This window comes from Saccostrea echinata, unplaced genomic scaffold (genome assembly GCF_033153115.1).
Source record: "Saccostrea echinata isolate AGI-Se365-2 ecotype Australia unplaced genomic scaffold, CSIRO_AGI_Sech_v1 ptg000012l, whole genome shotgun sequence".
Classification (NCBI taxonomy): domain Eukaryota; kingdom Metazoa; phylum Mollusca; class Bivalvia; order Ostreida; family Ostreidae; genus Saccostrea; species Saccostrea echinata.
The window spans coordinates 24,716,972-24,732,959 of NW_026889761.1; the positions used below are offsets into that span (position 1 = coordinate 24,716,972).

Consider the following 15,988-nt stretch of genomic DNA (forward strand, 5'->3'; position numbering starts at 1 on the left):
GTATATAACAAAATTTACTAATTTTATATGTCTTTGATAAAGTAGACTAACGTAATACATTATTCATAAGGAATGATAATATTGAAAAAGTGGATCTTGAACTTGGAAATTCTCCCGTTAGCGATTAAAGATATTTTTGGAAAATAGTCCCTAAAATTTACATGATAAATGTTTACATAGGAGAAAATGTTTTCAACGAGTATGAAAGTTAAACTCATTAAAATCAAAATGAAATGTTAGTACTGATGTGATCCTACAAACTTTCAATTCAAATTAATCATAGACGTATTACAAGTAATTCTATACAATGTAATAATAATTTATTGATAAATATGCTTCAAAACATTATATATATGTATTCAATTTTTTGCACTTTACAAGAAAACTCAGCAACAAAGAGATTGTCTCTGCTGTCTACACATAAACCCAATGAAACGGCAAAATTGCAGGTATTAATATAAGAAAGGAACTATCCATCCTTATCTAGGATGTGAATAAGTTTATTTGTACAGTCTGCTGTCAGATTTTGAGCTTGACTGTCCGTAGTGATGTCCATTGGATTAAAAGTTTCCTTGGTAGTAGAAGGATGACCGGTGTATCTAAATTGGAGTTTCCCTGTCTGACTAAACACCACTATAGCTTTGGCTCCATGGTCAAACACACAGATGTCCAGGTTTTTGTTTTTACATTTTAGTTTGAACTAAAGGACTACGTTTGAATACAAAGGCTTTACCTGATCATCAAATTGATATGTTTTTCTGCAAAATCACAGTAACGGACAACTTTTGTGTATTCTTTTTCCTCATTGAGCAATTAGTAACCAAGAGGTCATCAGAGGGGATACTGCAGACATAGTAAGGTACATGTATACATCCCTGTAGTCTGATCACTTCATTTATCTCTTCAAACTTTACAACATTTGAAGTTCTTGCTTTAGGATCAGTATAAACTAGATATCAATTCCTTGTCACTGCTGTCCGGCATGGTGTGTTTCCCGACTTCTTTTGATTGACTTAAGTAGTTTGCCATAGAGTTTGTACAGTTTTATGATTTTGCCATTCCCAAGTGTAAGGGGATTTCCATCGCAAACACAAGTGACGCAGTTTAGTTTATCATACTGAGTTTTTAAAGTAGAGATGAGCTTTGGTACATCAAGCAGTACAGTCAGTTTCGCATGTCCTCGCTGTGTAGCCATGTTGTGTTCCGATAGATAATGACAAGAAAGAACTAAAATAACTAAATACTCTCCTTGAAGTTTAAGAGGGGTAAAACCTGGAATCTTAACATTTATCTTTGGTGGCGATTTGTAAAATTCCCCCGACTTTATCTCATAAGACAGAGAATTTGAAACTTCATTTGACTGTAGAATTTCCTCAATTTCAGACAAAGATTGTTCGACATGAAAAGTCAATTTTTCATTTATATTTAAATGTTTCAACAGAGTATCTCTGTGTTTGTTTCTCATTTCCCGAATTTCGTCCGTTGTTTTTCTGATGAAAACGTTAATTGCTCTGTACCATTTTTCTCCATGAGTTGTAACATCTTTTATGAGTTTTTCGTAATTTTTATCTATGCTCATTAACTGCTCATTAACTGGGATTTAAAATCAAAAACAGTTGCTTCTTCACATGTTGAGATAACTGTTTCTTGTAATTGTATTTTCTCCTTCTCCAAACTTTTTTTTCTTAGAGTTTTAGTCTTACTTTAGAGTAAAGTCTTCTAAACTTGTAAAGAAGGTGCCTCATGTTTCTCAGAAGTAACACATTTTAGACATACTGGAATGTTACAGTCTTCACATTGTATTTCACACGGCTCTTTAAAATGGTTTTTACATTGATGGTACACAAGCTTGGATTTCCTCAGATTAAGGGGTACCACATCATGCTTTCTAGAGATATCAGAAATGTGTTCTCCTACACGAACTTTACAAAGATTCACTGGACAAAAACTACAGTTTATCTGCCACATTATCTTCACAAAGATTACATAAGAGGATGTCCTGGCAACTTATTCGGGGATTCATTTTGTAGTCTTGTTATATTTTTTGCAATACAGTATAAGTTGTTTAACATATGTTAATTAAATAAGTCATTGTCTTTCTTTACTCCTCACTAAAATATCATATTTGGATATTTTCCTAGAAAAATATGGTAATCTAACAACCAAGCTTTATGATAAACGTGATGACTTTAACTTTTCAATCGTCGACTTCCCTTACTTATGCAGCAATATACCTTCATCACCTGCATATGGGGTGTATATATCTCAGTTGATTCGATACGCAAGAGCATGCTCTACGTATGAACAATTTCTAAAACGAGGTAAGTTAGTGTTGGTCAAAGTTCAAATTTAAAGGTCAAGAGGTCTTTATTTCTGCGATTTATTAAAGCTTTTTTTTTTCAATACATGTTCATGCAATTGCGTACCGAATCAACTCCAAATGCATGTGTTAATAGTTTACTGGTACATAAATAAGGGAAGTTGACAATATAAAATTTCGAGTCATCACATTTATTATAAACGTTAATAGTTATTTGCAATTAATGTCCTTCTCTAGTTAAATACATGTATCTAAATATATCCAAAGATGACTATGAAGAAGATACATATATTCAACAGTTGAATATTCTTTATTTGAAACATTAATTTACAATTTAAATCCGGAAAAGGATGACCAGTTTTCGTAAGCAAACTTTCCATTGTCACCATATGTTCTTATCCAGACTTCATCTTTCTTCTTCATTTTAATTATAGCTGATGAAGATCCGGAAGAATGGTGAGAACTGCCTGTGGCGCCGTCCACAAAATTATAACCAATTATGTTACCATTGAGGACAATTTCTGTGTTAAAATATTTTCCAGGTGCTGTAAGCATGGTCCACGTGAATGAGTAGATACCATCCTCAGGTGCTGTGAATTTACCAGTCATGCCGTCATAGGCATTTCCAGTGTTCAGTATAATTTTTCCAAATACAACAACAACACTCTTTCCAAGATTTTCTTGTCGTTTAGACAAACGTGTATGAAAAGCAATGATGTCTGTTCAAAACAAATGCAATATGTTACGCTTTATATTCAACAGCAGAAAAAATAACACACTTTTATCAAATTCCGTACACAGAGTAGATGATTTGGAAATATTAATTTAAAAAAATAATCTTACCTACATTCAATTTTACATTTGTTAGTATAATGTTACGTTTCAAAAAAGCATGATATAAAATTTCTGATATGAACAAAAGCATTCAATGTATATTTAATATAATATTTTAACATTTTGATATGCTAAACATTCTAGAAAGAGAGCAGTTAAATTTCTAAGTAATTGAGTACTTTTATCTCCTTCAGAACAATTCATTGTTTTATATCCCATTCCTTGACATACGTTGTTGTACTTGTTGAATTTACTGATGAAGTCTTGAGGAGTTTCTTTTGTACACACTTCAAGCAGTATGCATAAAAAGGGGAGAGTCGTCTTTAGCAGATTTAACCTATTTGAAGATATTTGCATAAAATATTTTCTTATTTAAAAATTGTTAATAATATTGTGATAAAAGATTTCTAAAAATTCTACAAAATACTTACATTTTTGGAATATGATTTAAATATTTTTTTATCGTTATTCACTGTACAGTCTTTCTCATCAAATGCTCCTCTATATATATACTATTAACACAGTAATTAGAATGTAATATGAGAAGATTGATATGTTAACTGTTTCCTTTGCAAATTAAGGCATCGAACATAAAGTGAACGTCCTCAGAAGCAAACTGAATATTTTGGTAGCAGGCAGCGATGCTCTAAATCTTTTTATGTTCTAATTCTGATTAATAAAGGGTTTGGTCTCAGTGAAATGCAGAACTCTCCGCTGAGAACCTAACAATTTCGTGGAACATTGCTAATTTCTATTCAGGTGACACAATTCCTTTTCATATCTCTTTATCTGAAGTGAATCCTTAAAAGTTATGAATTTATTTTGGAAATATGAATCCTTCATGTAAAATTAAATCAATTTATGATTAAGCATTTATTTGACGGAAATAAAAAAAAAAGAAAGTGGGTACAGTTCACTAATACATTTCCCATAGGTGACAATGTTAACGTTTTCTCACACAGCTCCTCTCCTAATTTTCGTCAAATTCTCTCTCACTGGTAAAAAATGTCGAGGTGGCATGTCAGATTTGTTTCCGGCAAAATGCACATGCTTGCAAAACATCTGAAAATGAAAGTAAAAGTAGGGTAATTCCCAAAGTCAGAGTATGCACATATCAAACAATTCAATTCCTTTCCTTTCAAAGGTGACACAAAAATGAAAATGGTTGTGAATGCGGAATTTTCTTTCATATATATCAAGCATCTTTAGTTCAGATGACCTACTTATTTTATATACTGCTTGAAAGTTAAGGAACTATTTCGTTTTAGTGAACTACTTTCTTCCTCTACCGATTCTAAAAATAATTAGAGGTATGCATCCAAGTAAATTCAAATAAGTTTAATAGTCCAAGGACTCTAAAATGTTTGCTCATCATAGAAAAAATATTCATTGAGCCTTTCTGGTTTATTGTATAAAAATAGACTATTTACTGAACAGCTGTTCGTGACTGAAGGTCAATGGGTCATTATTAAAAATAACATATGTAAAGTACATATAGATTTCTCAAATATCACAATATTTGTCGTAAGAGAACACCGTCTTTATGACAGATTAGTATTCAGATACATTTGAAATAGAAAATATTTAACAACAAAAAAATGCTTTCTTTGATTATTAGTACGGGAAAAAATGTTTCAGAAAAAATGCATAATCCGCGTTTATATTTATATCTGTAAACATAAACATATAAAGTAGAATTAAGTATGTTAAAAATTATATTATTAAAATGTACATCATTGTATGTTTCATCGATGGAACAGCCGCTACTCAAGGAATCTATACAGGTCATTTCCTTAGCGGAGTTTACTGATTGATTGACAACCGAAGTTTTCATATTAAGAAATAAATGGAATATTGAATTTGTTGTAAAAAGTTAACGATACAAGATTTGTGAGTAATTTTTTTTTCAAGTGCACTTATAAGTCCCTTAGTGATTTACATTGTTCAGCTGGCTATCTGAAACAACTGTTGTTTTTTTTTCATGTTATGTACCCTGAATTGGCCCTTTTATCAAAGAATGAATGCATTAACAAAATTACTTTGTAAAAATGCATATTGATTTAACACATAAATACTCATATAAAAAGGATGATAGTTATTAATTAAAAACATCTATGTGCATGTAGTCCTTGGTGACCGGGTCCTCCAATAAACTGCAATTGTTCAAATTCAATGGGGCGCTAATTAATTTTTTTTTTATATTAGCTGGTCTATTTCTTTATTCCAATGAAACAGATGTTATTTAAGAAATTCTATATCAGAAGTATAAAAAGCTTGCTGTGGACTTCAGCTAGACGTTCAGATATCGAAGATGTTTTATCAATTAACAATTGGTATTTACATTCATATGACGACTCGATATAATCCAGTGAACTCAAAAATTTTGCTAAATAAAAACACCACCGAGTTTGTCATATATGCTTCATATTTGTATATTTTACTGACTATAGAAGATAAGGCCAAAAAAATAATAGTCTTGTTTCCTGCTACCCTACCTACCCTATTTTTTTGCACCCGACCCTAAAGTTTTTTTTTTTTAAGTTTTGGAAAAAAAAATCGAGAATTTCCGGATTTTCATCGTTCTGTCACTGTAATCGGTTTCTGTGTTAGCACAAAACAAGCATTTCATGAAATTCTTGTTTTAAATATGGACTTTCATAAAATACCACTTGAGTTGTGCATAAAAAGACATGAAATTCAATTTTAAAAGACAATATTGACCTGTGACATGTTTAATTTTATCTTGTATTAGTTCATATCCAAAAAATGCTGTCAGAAAAAAAAATAAAATAAAAATATAAAATAAAATATTTTTCCTACCTACCTACCCTATTTTTTTTTTCAGGCTGGTAGCAGGAAACAAGACTATTATTTTTTTTTGGCCTAAGGGCCAACTAACAAAGAAATTGTTTGACAAACTAGATGCATTCAGCTTTTCCAGCGTCAACGTTCCTCATCTATGAGATGATATTTCGTTTTCTGTCTCCCAACTTATTCGATACTGAAGAGTATGTTTTAGGTACTCTCAATTTTTAAAACGAAACAGCCTACTACAAAATTTGATGTTGTAGGGCTTCAAAAAACTTAGTTTAAACTCAGTATTTCGTAAGTTCTATGGTCGTTGTAAAGTTCTTGTTAGCAAAGTCAATGTGTCATTGGTTCGTATTTTGAATTCTTGAGCTGTAAAATAAACATAATATAAAGTGATATGTCTGGTGTTTGTCTGAAGTAGTAGAATTTGGACATAATGGACAGTTAAAGTATTACAATATTTTCACAATACTCTTGGAATGAATTTCAAACCTGGGATACACAAACGCGGATTTCCTTAAATTAAGAGTTGCAACATCATGCTCTTTGGAAGCTTCAGAAATGTTTTCCCATTATAAAGCTAACACAGATTAATTGAACATAAACAACAGTCCACGTGAGTCAAGTTATCTGTACAGGGATCACATCGTATCTTAGAAACTGTACCATTCCATTTTTGTCTCGCCTGAAGAGCTGTCTGTCTGTCCTGTCATATCTTATATTTCGAGAACCGAAAGAGATATGGATGAATAGATGAAGACAACGGACACTGATCGAGCTCGGAAAAAAACTGCAAAAAATATATATCTATGAACAAGCATATAACACCGACCCCGGAAAGTCCAGAGTGGGAATCTCTCATGCCTAGGAAGTCCTCAAAGACCGTGAGTCATTTGTATTGATTTTCAAACAAATCGCAGCACAGTTAAGGCTGCAATAAGGAGGCCGGGTCTAATTTTTAAGGGACATGCTTACTATGACATCACACAAAATTAGATGTTCTTCAAATTACCACAAAATGAAATGATTTCCTATTTTAAACTGTTGGATAGCTTTAAACTACATCAATACTTACTATTGCATGTATTTTTGTCATTGGTGAAATCCCAAACAGTAATATATAAACAGTTCATTGATCGCAATGCACTTGTCAATGTGACGTCATATCGTAGAGTTTGACGCAGTTTGTGTGCAGTGTGAGGCGGATCACGTTATATTTTATACAATAAAAAATGTATTTTGTAACTAAATAAAATATATTTGCAGATATATAAAAGGCCATTAACTTGGATGCGATGTCTATTTTATGATTTTATTCATATAATTCCCGTAAATTTCCTAGACAAGCGATACTGATGAAAATTTGTATGCAGATACATTGAAGGGTAATAGAACGGTCGTAATAAATCGATATATTGCAAGGGCATACCCTCAGTGAACTATGACAAGCTTTTACACATAAACTCAAGAGGTTTGAAGATATTTGAAAAGTGCTGCGAACCTGAAATCTTGCAAATGAATTAATTATATCTATAATATTTATTGTACTTGACCAGCAAAATATTCAACATAGTCTAACAAACATAATTTTAGCAATTATATAGTAGAATCTATATAGGTTCGCAGCACTTTTCACAAACTACAAAGAGTGTGTGTTGAAAATAATTATAAAACAAACTTAGATTTTTAACTTGGTTATGCCCTTGCAATATTGGAATTTATAGATGACCTCAATACTGCAGGTATATTTGCTAAAAACATGTGACTGCCACATTACGTCACAAGTCTAGCTAAGAAATCTAATCGTCCCCAATATGTACACATTACATTACATTTGTCCAATAATAGTAAAGTCCTAAAAAGAATCGCCCATCCTTGTAAAGAATGTATTTTCTATATAAGAAATTCGCCGATATTTCCATTTGTCACCTTAACTGTACTGCGATATGCAAGGCACAATGGCTTTTTGAAAATATCATGGCGATTGACCTTGTGAGCCTTGATATTGGCCTTTCACCTATTTTCAAAATTGTTCCTAGTGCCGATATACAGCATACTTCTGAACATTATTAGGTTAATTTATGCTATTTTGCATGCTTGTCATAAAACAATGTAAAAAGTACTATCGTTGAAGTTTTTTTGACCTTGGCCTTTTATTTACTTCGCATAAATACTCAGGATGATTAATTTAAAATATTTAGAATTTTGTGAGGCGGGGTTTTGATTATTTATTAGTTGTATGACTTTTCTTTTTTTTTTTTTTTTTTTAGAGCTGATGGCACTGTACATTGAAACAGCATGATATATTTCATCTCAAAAACTGAAATTTAAAATCTTATAAAATACATCGGGATCGGTACAGTTATCCCTCTGTCTGGAAGTCATCATATGTTCAATAAAAGTGAAACGTGTTACAGTACCCTTTTGTAAGCGAGCTAGAAACTCAAGTAAGTTTTTCTTATTAATTTTTCCTATTTCTTTAATGCCTTTCAATTCTGTGCATTTTCAACATCTTCAAAAGCAATGAACCAAACTTAACCAAACATTGCAAAAAAATATTGCACAAAGATTAATTACTTTGCTCAATTCTAGGGAAAATCCTTGTTTCATAGAAAATAAATTCAAATACAATAAATTGTGGGCTCGTTCATTTGAAAATACATTTATTTGAACATATGTATTAGAACTTTATATAATCATTAAGACACAAGTATTACTTAATTATGTTGAAATGATTGATTTATTTTATGTTGGTCAATGTCCCATTCGAGAATTTTTTTACTCATGTTGAGATTTCACCTGCTTTAGATAAAGTGCCACAAATTTTGACATGCATATCGCATGACCCTTTAGTGAGGGATCTTTATCGTATAAGGATTTTAAGGACTTTATTATCATTACTATGATATTTCACATGTTTTGAACCTTGCAAATGGGAGGCAATATACTCACATAAGAAATATCCTCTTTAGAATGAACCCTTCAGATCTTTATTTCAAGATTTGCCTATAACAATTAAGAGAAGCGTTGTGTAATTTATTCATCATAGTGGTACCATATATATAGTTATAAAAACAATGCACTTATTATGTACCATGAACATGATTGATATATATACAACTCAATCCATTTCTTACTACATATGTTTAATTTTGATCACATATCCTCCTAATTCAGCCACAAAAAGGTTGTCATTCGTGTCCAAACATAAACCCTAGGGAAGGATAAAATCACAGTTATTAATATAAACGGAGAAACTGGACATCCTGGATACAGTTGTTATTTTTGGTTGCTTTCATATTGTTTATTCTGTCCATCTTTTAGATAAAACTTTAAAAGATCTGTTTTCTTACAGTATCTGTTAGATAAGGATTTTCATCCTCATACACTTATTTTGTCAACGTGTTTTATTTCCCATTTTATCTTTATTTAAACAAGATGAGAGGTGGCTAAGTTTCCATAAACGATATACTTGTAAGATGTTTGACCTTGATTAATTTCATTGGATCTATAAATGGACTATTTGTTTGTTAATCCTTTCGTATAAGTGTAATACTTTGATTAAATTGATACCCTTTTATTTAATCTACAGCCAAATGCACAACAACCCCATACCTTTCTATTAATTATATATTTTTTATATAATAATATAATAATATATATATATAAGTGTGGTCCAGGTAAGGTAGTATACAACAGGAAGGCTGATGTGTTAATTGTACTGTGCAAGATAATTACGTTCCTACCACTTATCATTCAAAGTACTCTTTCAACAAATATGTTTGTTGTTTAACGTCTCTCTCGAGAATTTTTCACTCATATGGAGACCCCACTACTTGCCGGTGGAGGGCTGCAAATTTTTATCTATACTCGGCACTCAGAGCCATTGAGCAGTGAGGGATCTTTTTCGTGCCAATACCTAATGCGACACAGGACCTCGGTCTATACTGTCTCATCCGAAGGACCGGTCTCCACGTCCCACAGTGAGTTCGAACCCGCGACGTAAGGATCAGCCCCTTACTCTGCAACTCTCGACCAGATGCTCTAACCACTTAGCCACACCAAAGGTAATATTGCCTGTTAACCTTCCCTTAAAAATTATCTATGTGTCTTTTTCTGGTGTTTATATTTTCGAAAAATGATTTGGTAATGTGTATTCTATTGATTTTGTGTTCAATGGATTAGAGGAAATTCTGAATGAAGGAATTTCCTCTGACCTGGAATTTACAAGCAGCCATATTAGGTTGACCTTGAAAACCATTCCAGTTAGTCTATTCTAATCAATAAAATTATGATGCTTCCCTGTCCAAATTCTTAACGGTGTATATGTAACTTCATGTAAATATTTTAAATATTTCTTTCATACATTTTTGTTTATGTATAATTTTGAATTATAAGAGTAAAAGTTATACTGTTTTTTTCAGGGTACATGATGTTATCTTTTTATCATGCCGATTTTAATCATCTGCTCAAATCATTTGAAAAGTATTTCATATGATTAAAATCAACTTACAGTTTCAATATTCACATTAAGTTGTAAAAAAAAATATAATATATCATATATTGATAATAACAATGATATGATGAATACATTATATGACAACAAAAGGGTCGTTTATTTATAAAGGTATTCAATGTATAATGAAGGGATATTGAACAATTTTGAATCATTTAAAACTAGTTAAATATCTATTGCTAGATAACGATGAAAGTGAAATGAACCAAATTTACATGACTGATTACATATAAGAAGCTGGCCATTTTGCAACTTAAACGTTTTTGAAGAGTTATCTGCCCTTGATGAAAAAAAGAATTTTTTTATTTTGTCAAAATATATGTGGTAAATGATTCTTTTTATTTCATATTTTAATAAAAAGAAAGTTTGTGCATATTTTCACCAAGAGATTTGTATGAATTTCAAATTACTTTTTACAATATCTTAATGTCATATGCGCTGCCCATAGACTTCAATGTAAAATTGAAGGTGCAATTAATTGGACAATAATCAAAATTTTATAATTTCCTTTGGTGGAGTATTTTTATTTGATAACACCTTCAATATGCTACCATGATTAAAAATATCAGACCAGTCATTTATTAGGTACAAAATATGGTCGTTATACATTGAATACAGACCCTGAAACGTGCTATTACCCCACACGCTCGCTGCACGAACGGTACACGCTCGCTACACGGTTTGCACGAAACGCTGCACGGTTTACACGAAACGCTACACGGTTTGCACGAAACGCTACACGGTTTACACGAAACGCTTTACACGAAAGGCTGCACGGTTTACACGAAAGGCTGCACGGTTTACACGAAAGCCTGCACGAAACGCTTTGTACACGTTTCTCACACGCTTTGTACAAGATTCTCGCACGCTTTGGCCTCGATCTGGATTTTCTATTCGGAATCTCTCGGACTTTATTTAAATTATTACGGATTAATCAAAGATTAGTTAAGAATTGCAATCATTCTGATTAAATTAAGATTAAACCTCGCTTCACCAGTACTATATTAACAGATAAAATACTCAATGTTCAGTTGTAATTAATTAATAGTTGTCATTGAGTATGTGACCCGCCCGGTGAAATGCCTATCATCGTCTATGTACAAACCTTTTTCATTAGACTCTAAATTACGCACTGAAAAAAGAAAAATATTTGTAATTCATAATCTTTTATAGCATTCAATGTTTTGATAGTAAAAAGTCGTTTTTATTACTGACAAATAAACTCAGTTATTGATTTGAAAAACAAATGAATAAATTGCGTATGATTTCTGTAAACGGATTGATTTTCTTTTCCTTTCTTTTTAATTATTGATTAATTCATTTTTTAATTTAGTAAATAAATAATTTCATTTGATTAAATTAGGTTCTGCTTATAATTTGCAAAGGTAATAAGTACATGTACACTGCATCAAACAAGAATATTTTGCGTGAAAAGGGGGGGGGGTTAGATTACCGAGATCTTACTTCTATACCTGGATAAATATAACGGGCACTTGTTTCAGTAAGCATACCATTGGAAAAAAAATTATTATAGAAACAAATGCTCGTTCTAAGAAAAAAAAAGATATCCATATCTCCAGCGGGACCCGATACATGTACATTTAACTCGTTAAATGCATTTTATTCAGAATGGTAAATATATCGTTTCATAACAGAGTTGAACTTTAATTTATCATAAAATTTTATATGGTAGAGAAGCCGGGGGATAGGTATTGTAATTCTTTAGTTCTCTTTTGAGGCATTGTGTTTATCAAATAAAAACAATATATCCATCACCTTGTAAAATTCTTGATTTCAAACCCCGTCTAGCCAAAATAAAAAAATGTAATCAATAGTCGCGGCTCTTAACAATACATTCAGTATACATGTATACATGTCCAATGACCAAAAACTAAAAAAAAAAAAAATATGCTCTAGAACTGCGTGATTAATAAATCAACTAATACATAATTATTCAGGATTTATTTCTTTATAATTTTTTGTTCACGAATACACTGGCAAATTAATTCACTGTTTACAGACAATCGGTTAAATTTAAGAAATAAAATCCATGGGTATTTATTTCTACCCATTAAATACTAATAAAACAATTTAATTCATGAATTATTGTCGGTTGTCATCTTAGCCATGATTGACAAGAGGTAATATATGTAGCAGAACACGTTTTCAGTTCCCGGCACGCGGAGTCCGTGACCGCTGTTGTAAATGACCTTGATCACAGTCGTAAGAAGAGTGTTGGAAGTGTAAAGAAGATTTCAATGTATTTTTAAGGGGTGCATCGGGCATCTTTAAAAAGAAAATTATTTATAAAAACGTGTTAACAAAAACTCAAAGTTTGTGTTTTCATTTGACCCCCCCCCCCCCCCGGAAATATTTAACCCTATATTTGCCGATGCATGCATATGTGAATTATGATTCCTTTATATGACAACTTTTTTGCATAAAAAGACTATAAATGACTCATCATTTCAAAATTATTTGTATCACAATCTTGTAATATAAGAAAATTTTGTTCGTTTATAAAGAAAAAAAATTAATTGTGTTCCCCGACCTAGAATTCCTATACTTCACATGTATAGCAACGCACTAAATTTTGTGTTTTATTTTTCACGCCTGCCTTATCTGTCTATTATTTTATATTAATTACCCATATGTTCTTGTAATCTCTATATACCATAATTGTAAAATGATGAAGAGATTCTAATAAATGAATGAAAAGGACAAGACCGGATTCCTGATGAATTTTCTTTAAAAAAAATGTTCAGCATTGCTCCCTTTAAAAAATGTATTAAATCAAATACCTTAACATTGGTGTGCATATAATTAATTACTTTTAACACATTTTCTTTCCATCTTTATTTAAATAAAAAAAGAAAGAAAATCAAACAAATGTGAAATACATTACCGAGTAATTTTATTTTGTTGTTTTCGTATTTTTTTTTTCTTAAAATACCACCGGTATGATATATCCGAATAATATTAGTAACAAACAACACAAAATGACATGTTAATCCATCAATAGCCATATCTAAAATAAAATGACTTCCGAATGAATCCTACACGTTTCTCACACGATTCTTGCACGAAAGTCGCACGTTTCTCACATGGTTCTTACACGAAAGTCGCACGTTTCTCACACGCTTCTCGCACGCTCGCTACACGGTTTGCACGAAACGCTTTGGAGCTTACACGAAACGCTGCACGGTTTACACGAAACGCTACACGGTTTGCACGAAACGCTGCACGGTTTACACGAAACGCTATACGGTTTGCACGAAACGAAAAGCGCACGAAAGTTACACGCTTTTTTGGGGTAGTAGCACGTTTCAGGGTCTGTACCTTAAACCACACTGACACTGTTTAGTAAAAAGAAGACTGGTAAACGCGTTTAACATGACGGTGAGCTTTGGAGAAAATTAGAATCATCTGTGAAGCTCTTTTTTTCACATACCTTAAAATATAATTGAAAAATGAATTTTTATAATTAGGTAAATAAATGAAATAAAGAAATCAAATGTGTAAGAGTTAACAACACATTTTTTGAAAAGTTAAAAAAAATGAACTTTTTGAATTAAAAATATTAATATATAGTATAAGCGGAAAGGGAGGTTGCCCTCCCTTGTACGCCTCAATTCTTTCAGTTTGAGTGGTTCATGCACTGAAAATCGTTTGAACGGATGTCTCATTGCATGGGTTATATAAATATCTACTTACTAACACTAGTTACCAAAGCCTTACGTCTCAAAATTTATAAAACAAGAGATAAGTAGTTTTTATAAAAAAAAAAAAAGTCCAAGGAGAAGGTCACATTGAAAATAATGCGGAATATGTGTATTTTTGTACTAAGGTGCGTAGTATAAGATCAAAATTAAATAACACGACATTCAAGCGGTTGGTATCGCTACTACTTTATGAATTTTTTTCTTTCAAGCAATATATGTATATACACTTGAGTATCGAATCAACTCCAAATCCAGAAAGAAGATACATATATTCAACTGTTGAAATATCTTTATTTGAAATGTTAATTTACAATTTAAATCCGGAAAAGGATGACCAGTTTTCGAAAGCAAACTTTCCATGGTCACCATGTGTTCTTATCCAGACTTGATCGTTCTTCTTCATTTTTATTATAGCTGACGAAGATCCAGAAGTAAAGATCGAACTGCCCGAGGCGCCCTCTGCATGGTTATAACCAATAATATTACCATTGTGAACAATTTCTGTGTTAAAATATTTTCCACGATGTGTAAGAATGGTCCACGTGAATGAGTATATACCATCATCAGGTGCTGTGAATTTATCTGTCGTACCGTCATAGGCATTCCCAGTGTTCAGTATTATATTTCCAAATACAACAACAGCACTCTTTCCAAGATTTTCTTGTCGTTTAGACAAAAGCGTATGAAAAGCAGTGATGTCTGTTCAAAACAAATTCTATATATGGTACGCTTTATATTCAACAATAGAAAATAACATAATTTTAGGAAATTTCTTAGGCATGACAGACTTTTTTGAAGTATTTATAAATAGATATAACCTTACCTACATTCCATTTACACTTGTTAATAGGATATTATGGTTCAAAAAATGTGATATAAAATTTCTGATAAGAACAAAAAAACCCAGTCTTGTATATTTGATATAATATTAACATTTTATGTTTAACATTCTAGAAAGAGAGTTACTGTAAATAAATTTCTAAGTAACTACTTTTTTCTGTTCCAGAACAGTTCATTGTTTTATATCCCATTCCTTGACATACTGAGTTGTACTTGCTGAATTTTCTGATGAAGTCTTGTACACACTTCAACCAATATGCATAAAAGGAGGAGTGTCGTCTTTAGCATATTTAACCTATTTAAAGATATTTGCATAAAATATTTTCTTATTTAAAAACTGTTAATGATAAAATAATAAAATGTCTAGAAATTCTAGAAAATACTTACATATGGGAATACTAGTATGATTTAAATATTTTTTATCGTTATTCACAATACAGTGTTTTACATCAAATGCTCCACTATATATACTATGAACGCAGTAATTAGAATGTAATATGAGAAGATTGATATGTAAACTGTAAAATGCAAATTAAAAGTTCGAATATAAGGCTTACGTCCTCACAAGCAATTTGAATATTTTGGTAGCTCTAGATCTTTTTATGTTCTAATTCTGATTTAATAAAGGGTTTGTTCTTAGTAAAATGCTTAGCTCTCCGCTGAGAACCTAACAATTTCGTGGAATATTGCTAATTTCAATTTAGGCGACACAATTCGTATTCATATCTCTTTATCTGAAGCGAAAGCCTAAAGTTTTGAATTTATTTTGGAAATATGAATCTTTCATTAAATTTATATCAATTTATGATTAAGCATTTATTGACATGGTATTAGAAGAACGGGAGCAAAGTGTAACGCAGCAACAATATTAAAGTTATGTACAAATAAATGGATTTTTACATCTCTGCTCCAGTGGTACAATATTGCATGTGCTTGTAACACGTT

The 15,988-nt window shown here is 31.5% G+C and overlaps 1 protein-coding gene across 2 annotated transcripts; it reads right to left on the bottom strand.

Moving 5' to 3' along the window:
• Positions 1–2,647: 2,647 nt before the first annotated feature.
• On the bottom strand, positions 2,648–15,242 carry LOC133186158 (complement C1q tumor necrosis factor-related protein 3-like). 2 transcript variants are annotated; one of them, XM_061321429.1, is made up of 2 exons: positions 15,195–15,242; positions 2,648–3,039 (listed from the first exon to the last, which is right to left on the bottom strand). In XM_061321429.1, the coding sequence occupies exons 1-2, from the start codon at positions 15,232–15,234 to the stop codon at positions 2,648–2,650; spliced, it is 432 nt and encodes a 143-aa protein (XP_061177413.1). In that variant the 5' UTR covers positions 15,235–15,242. The 2 variants fall into 2 exon arrangements, with proteins under 2 accessions (XP_061177413.1, XP_061177412.1); XM_061321428.1 differs by lacking the exon at positions 15,195–15,242 and adding an exon at positions 3,334–3,494.
• Positions 15,243–15,988: the final 746 nt, after the last annotated feature.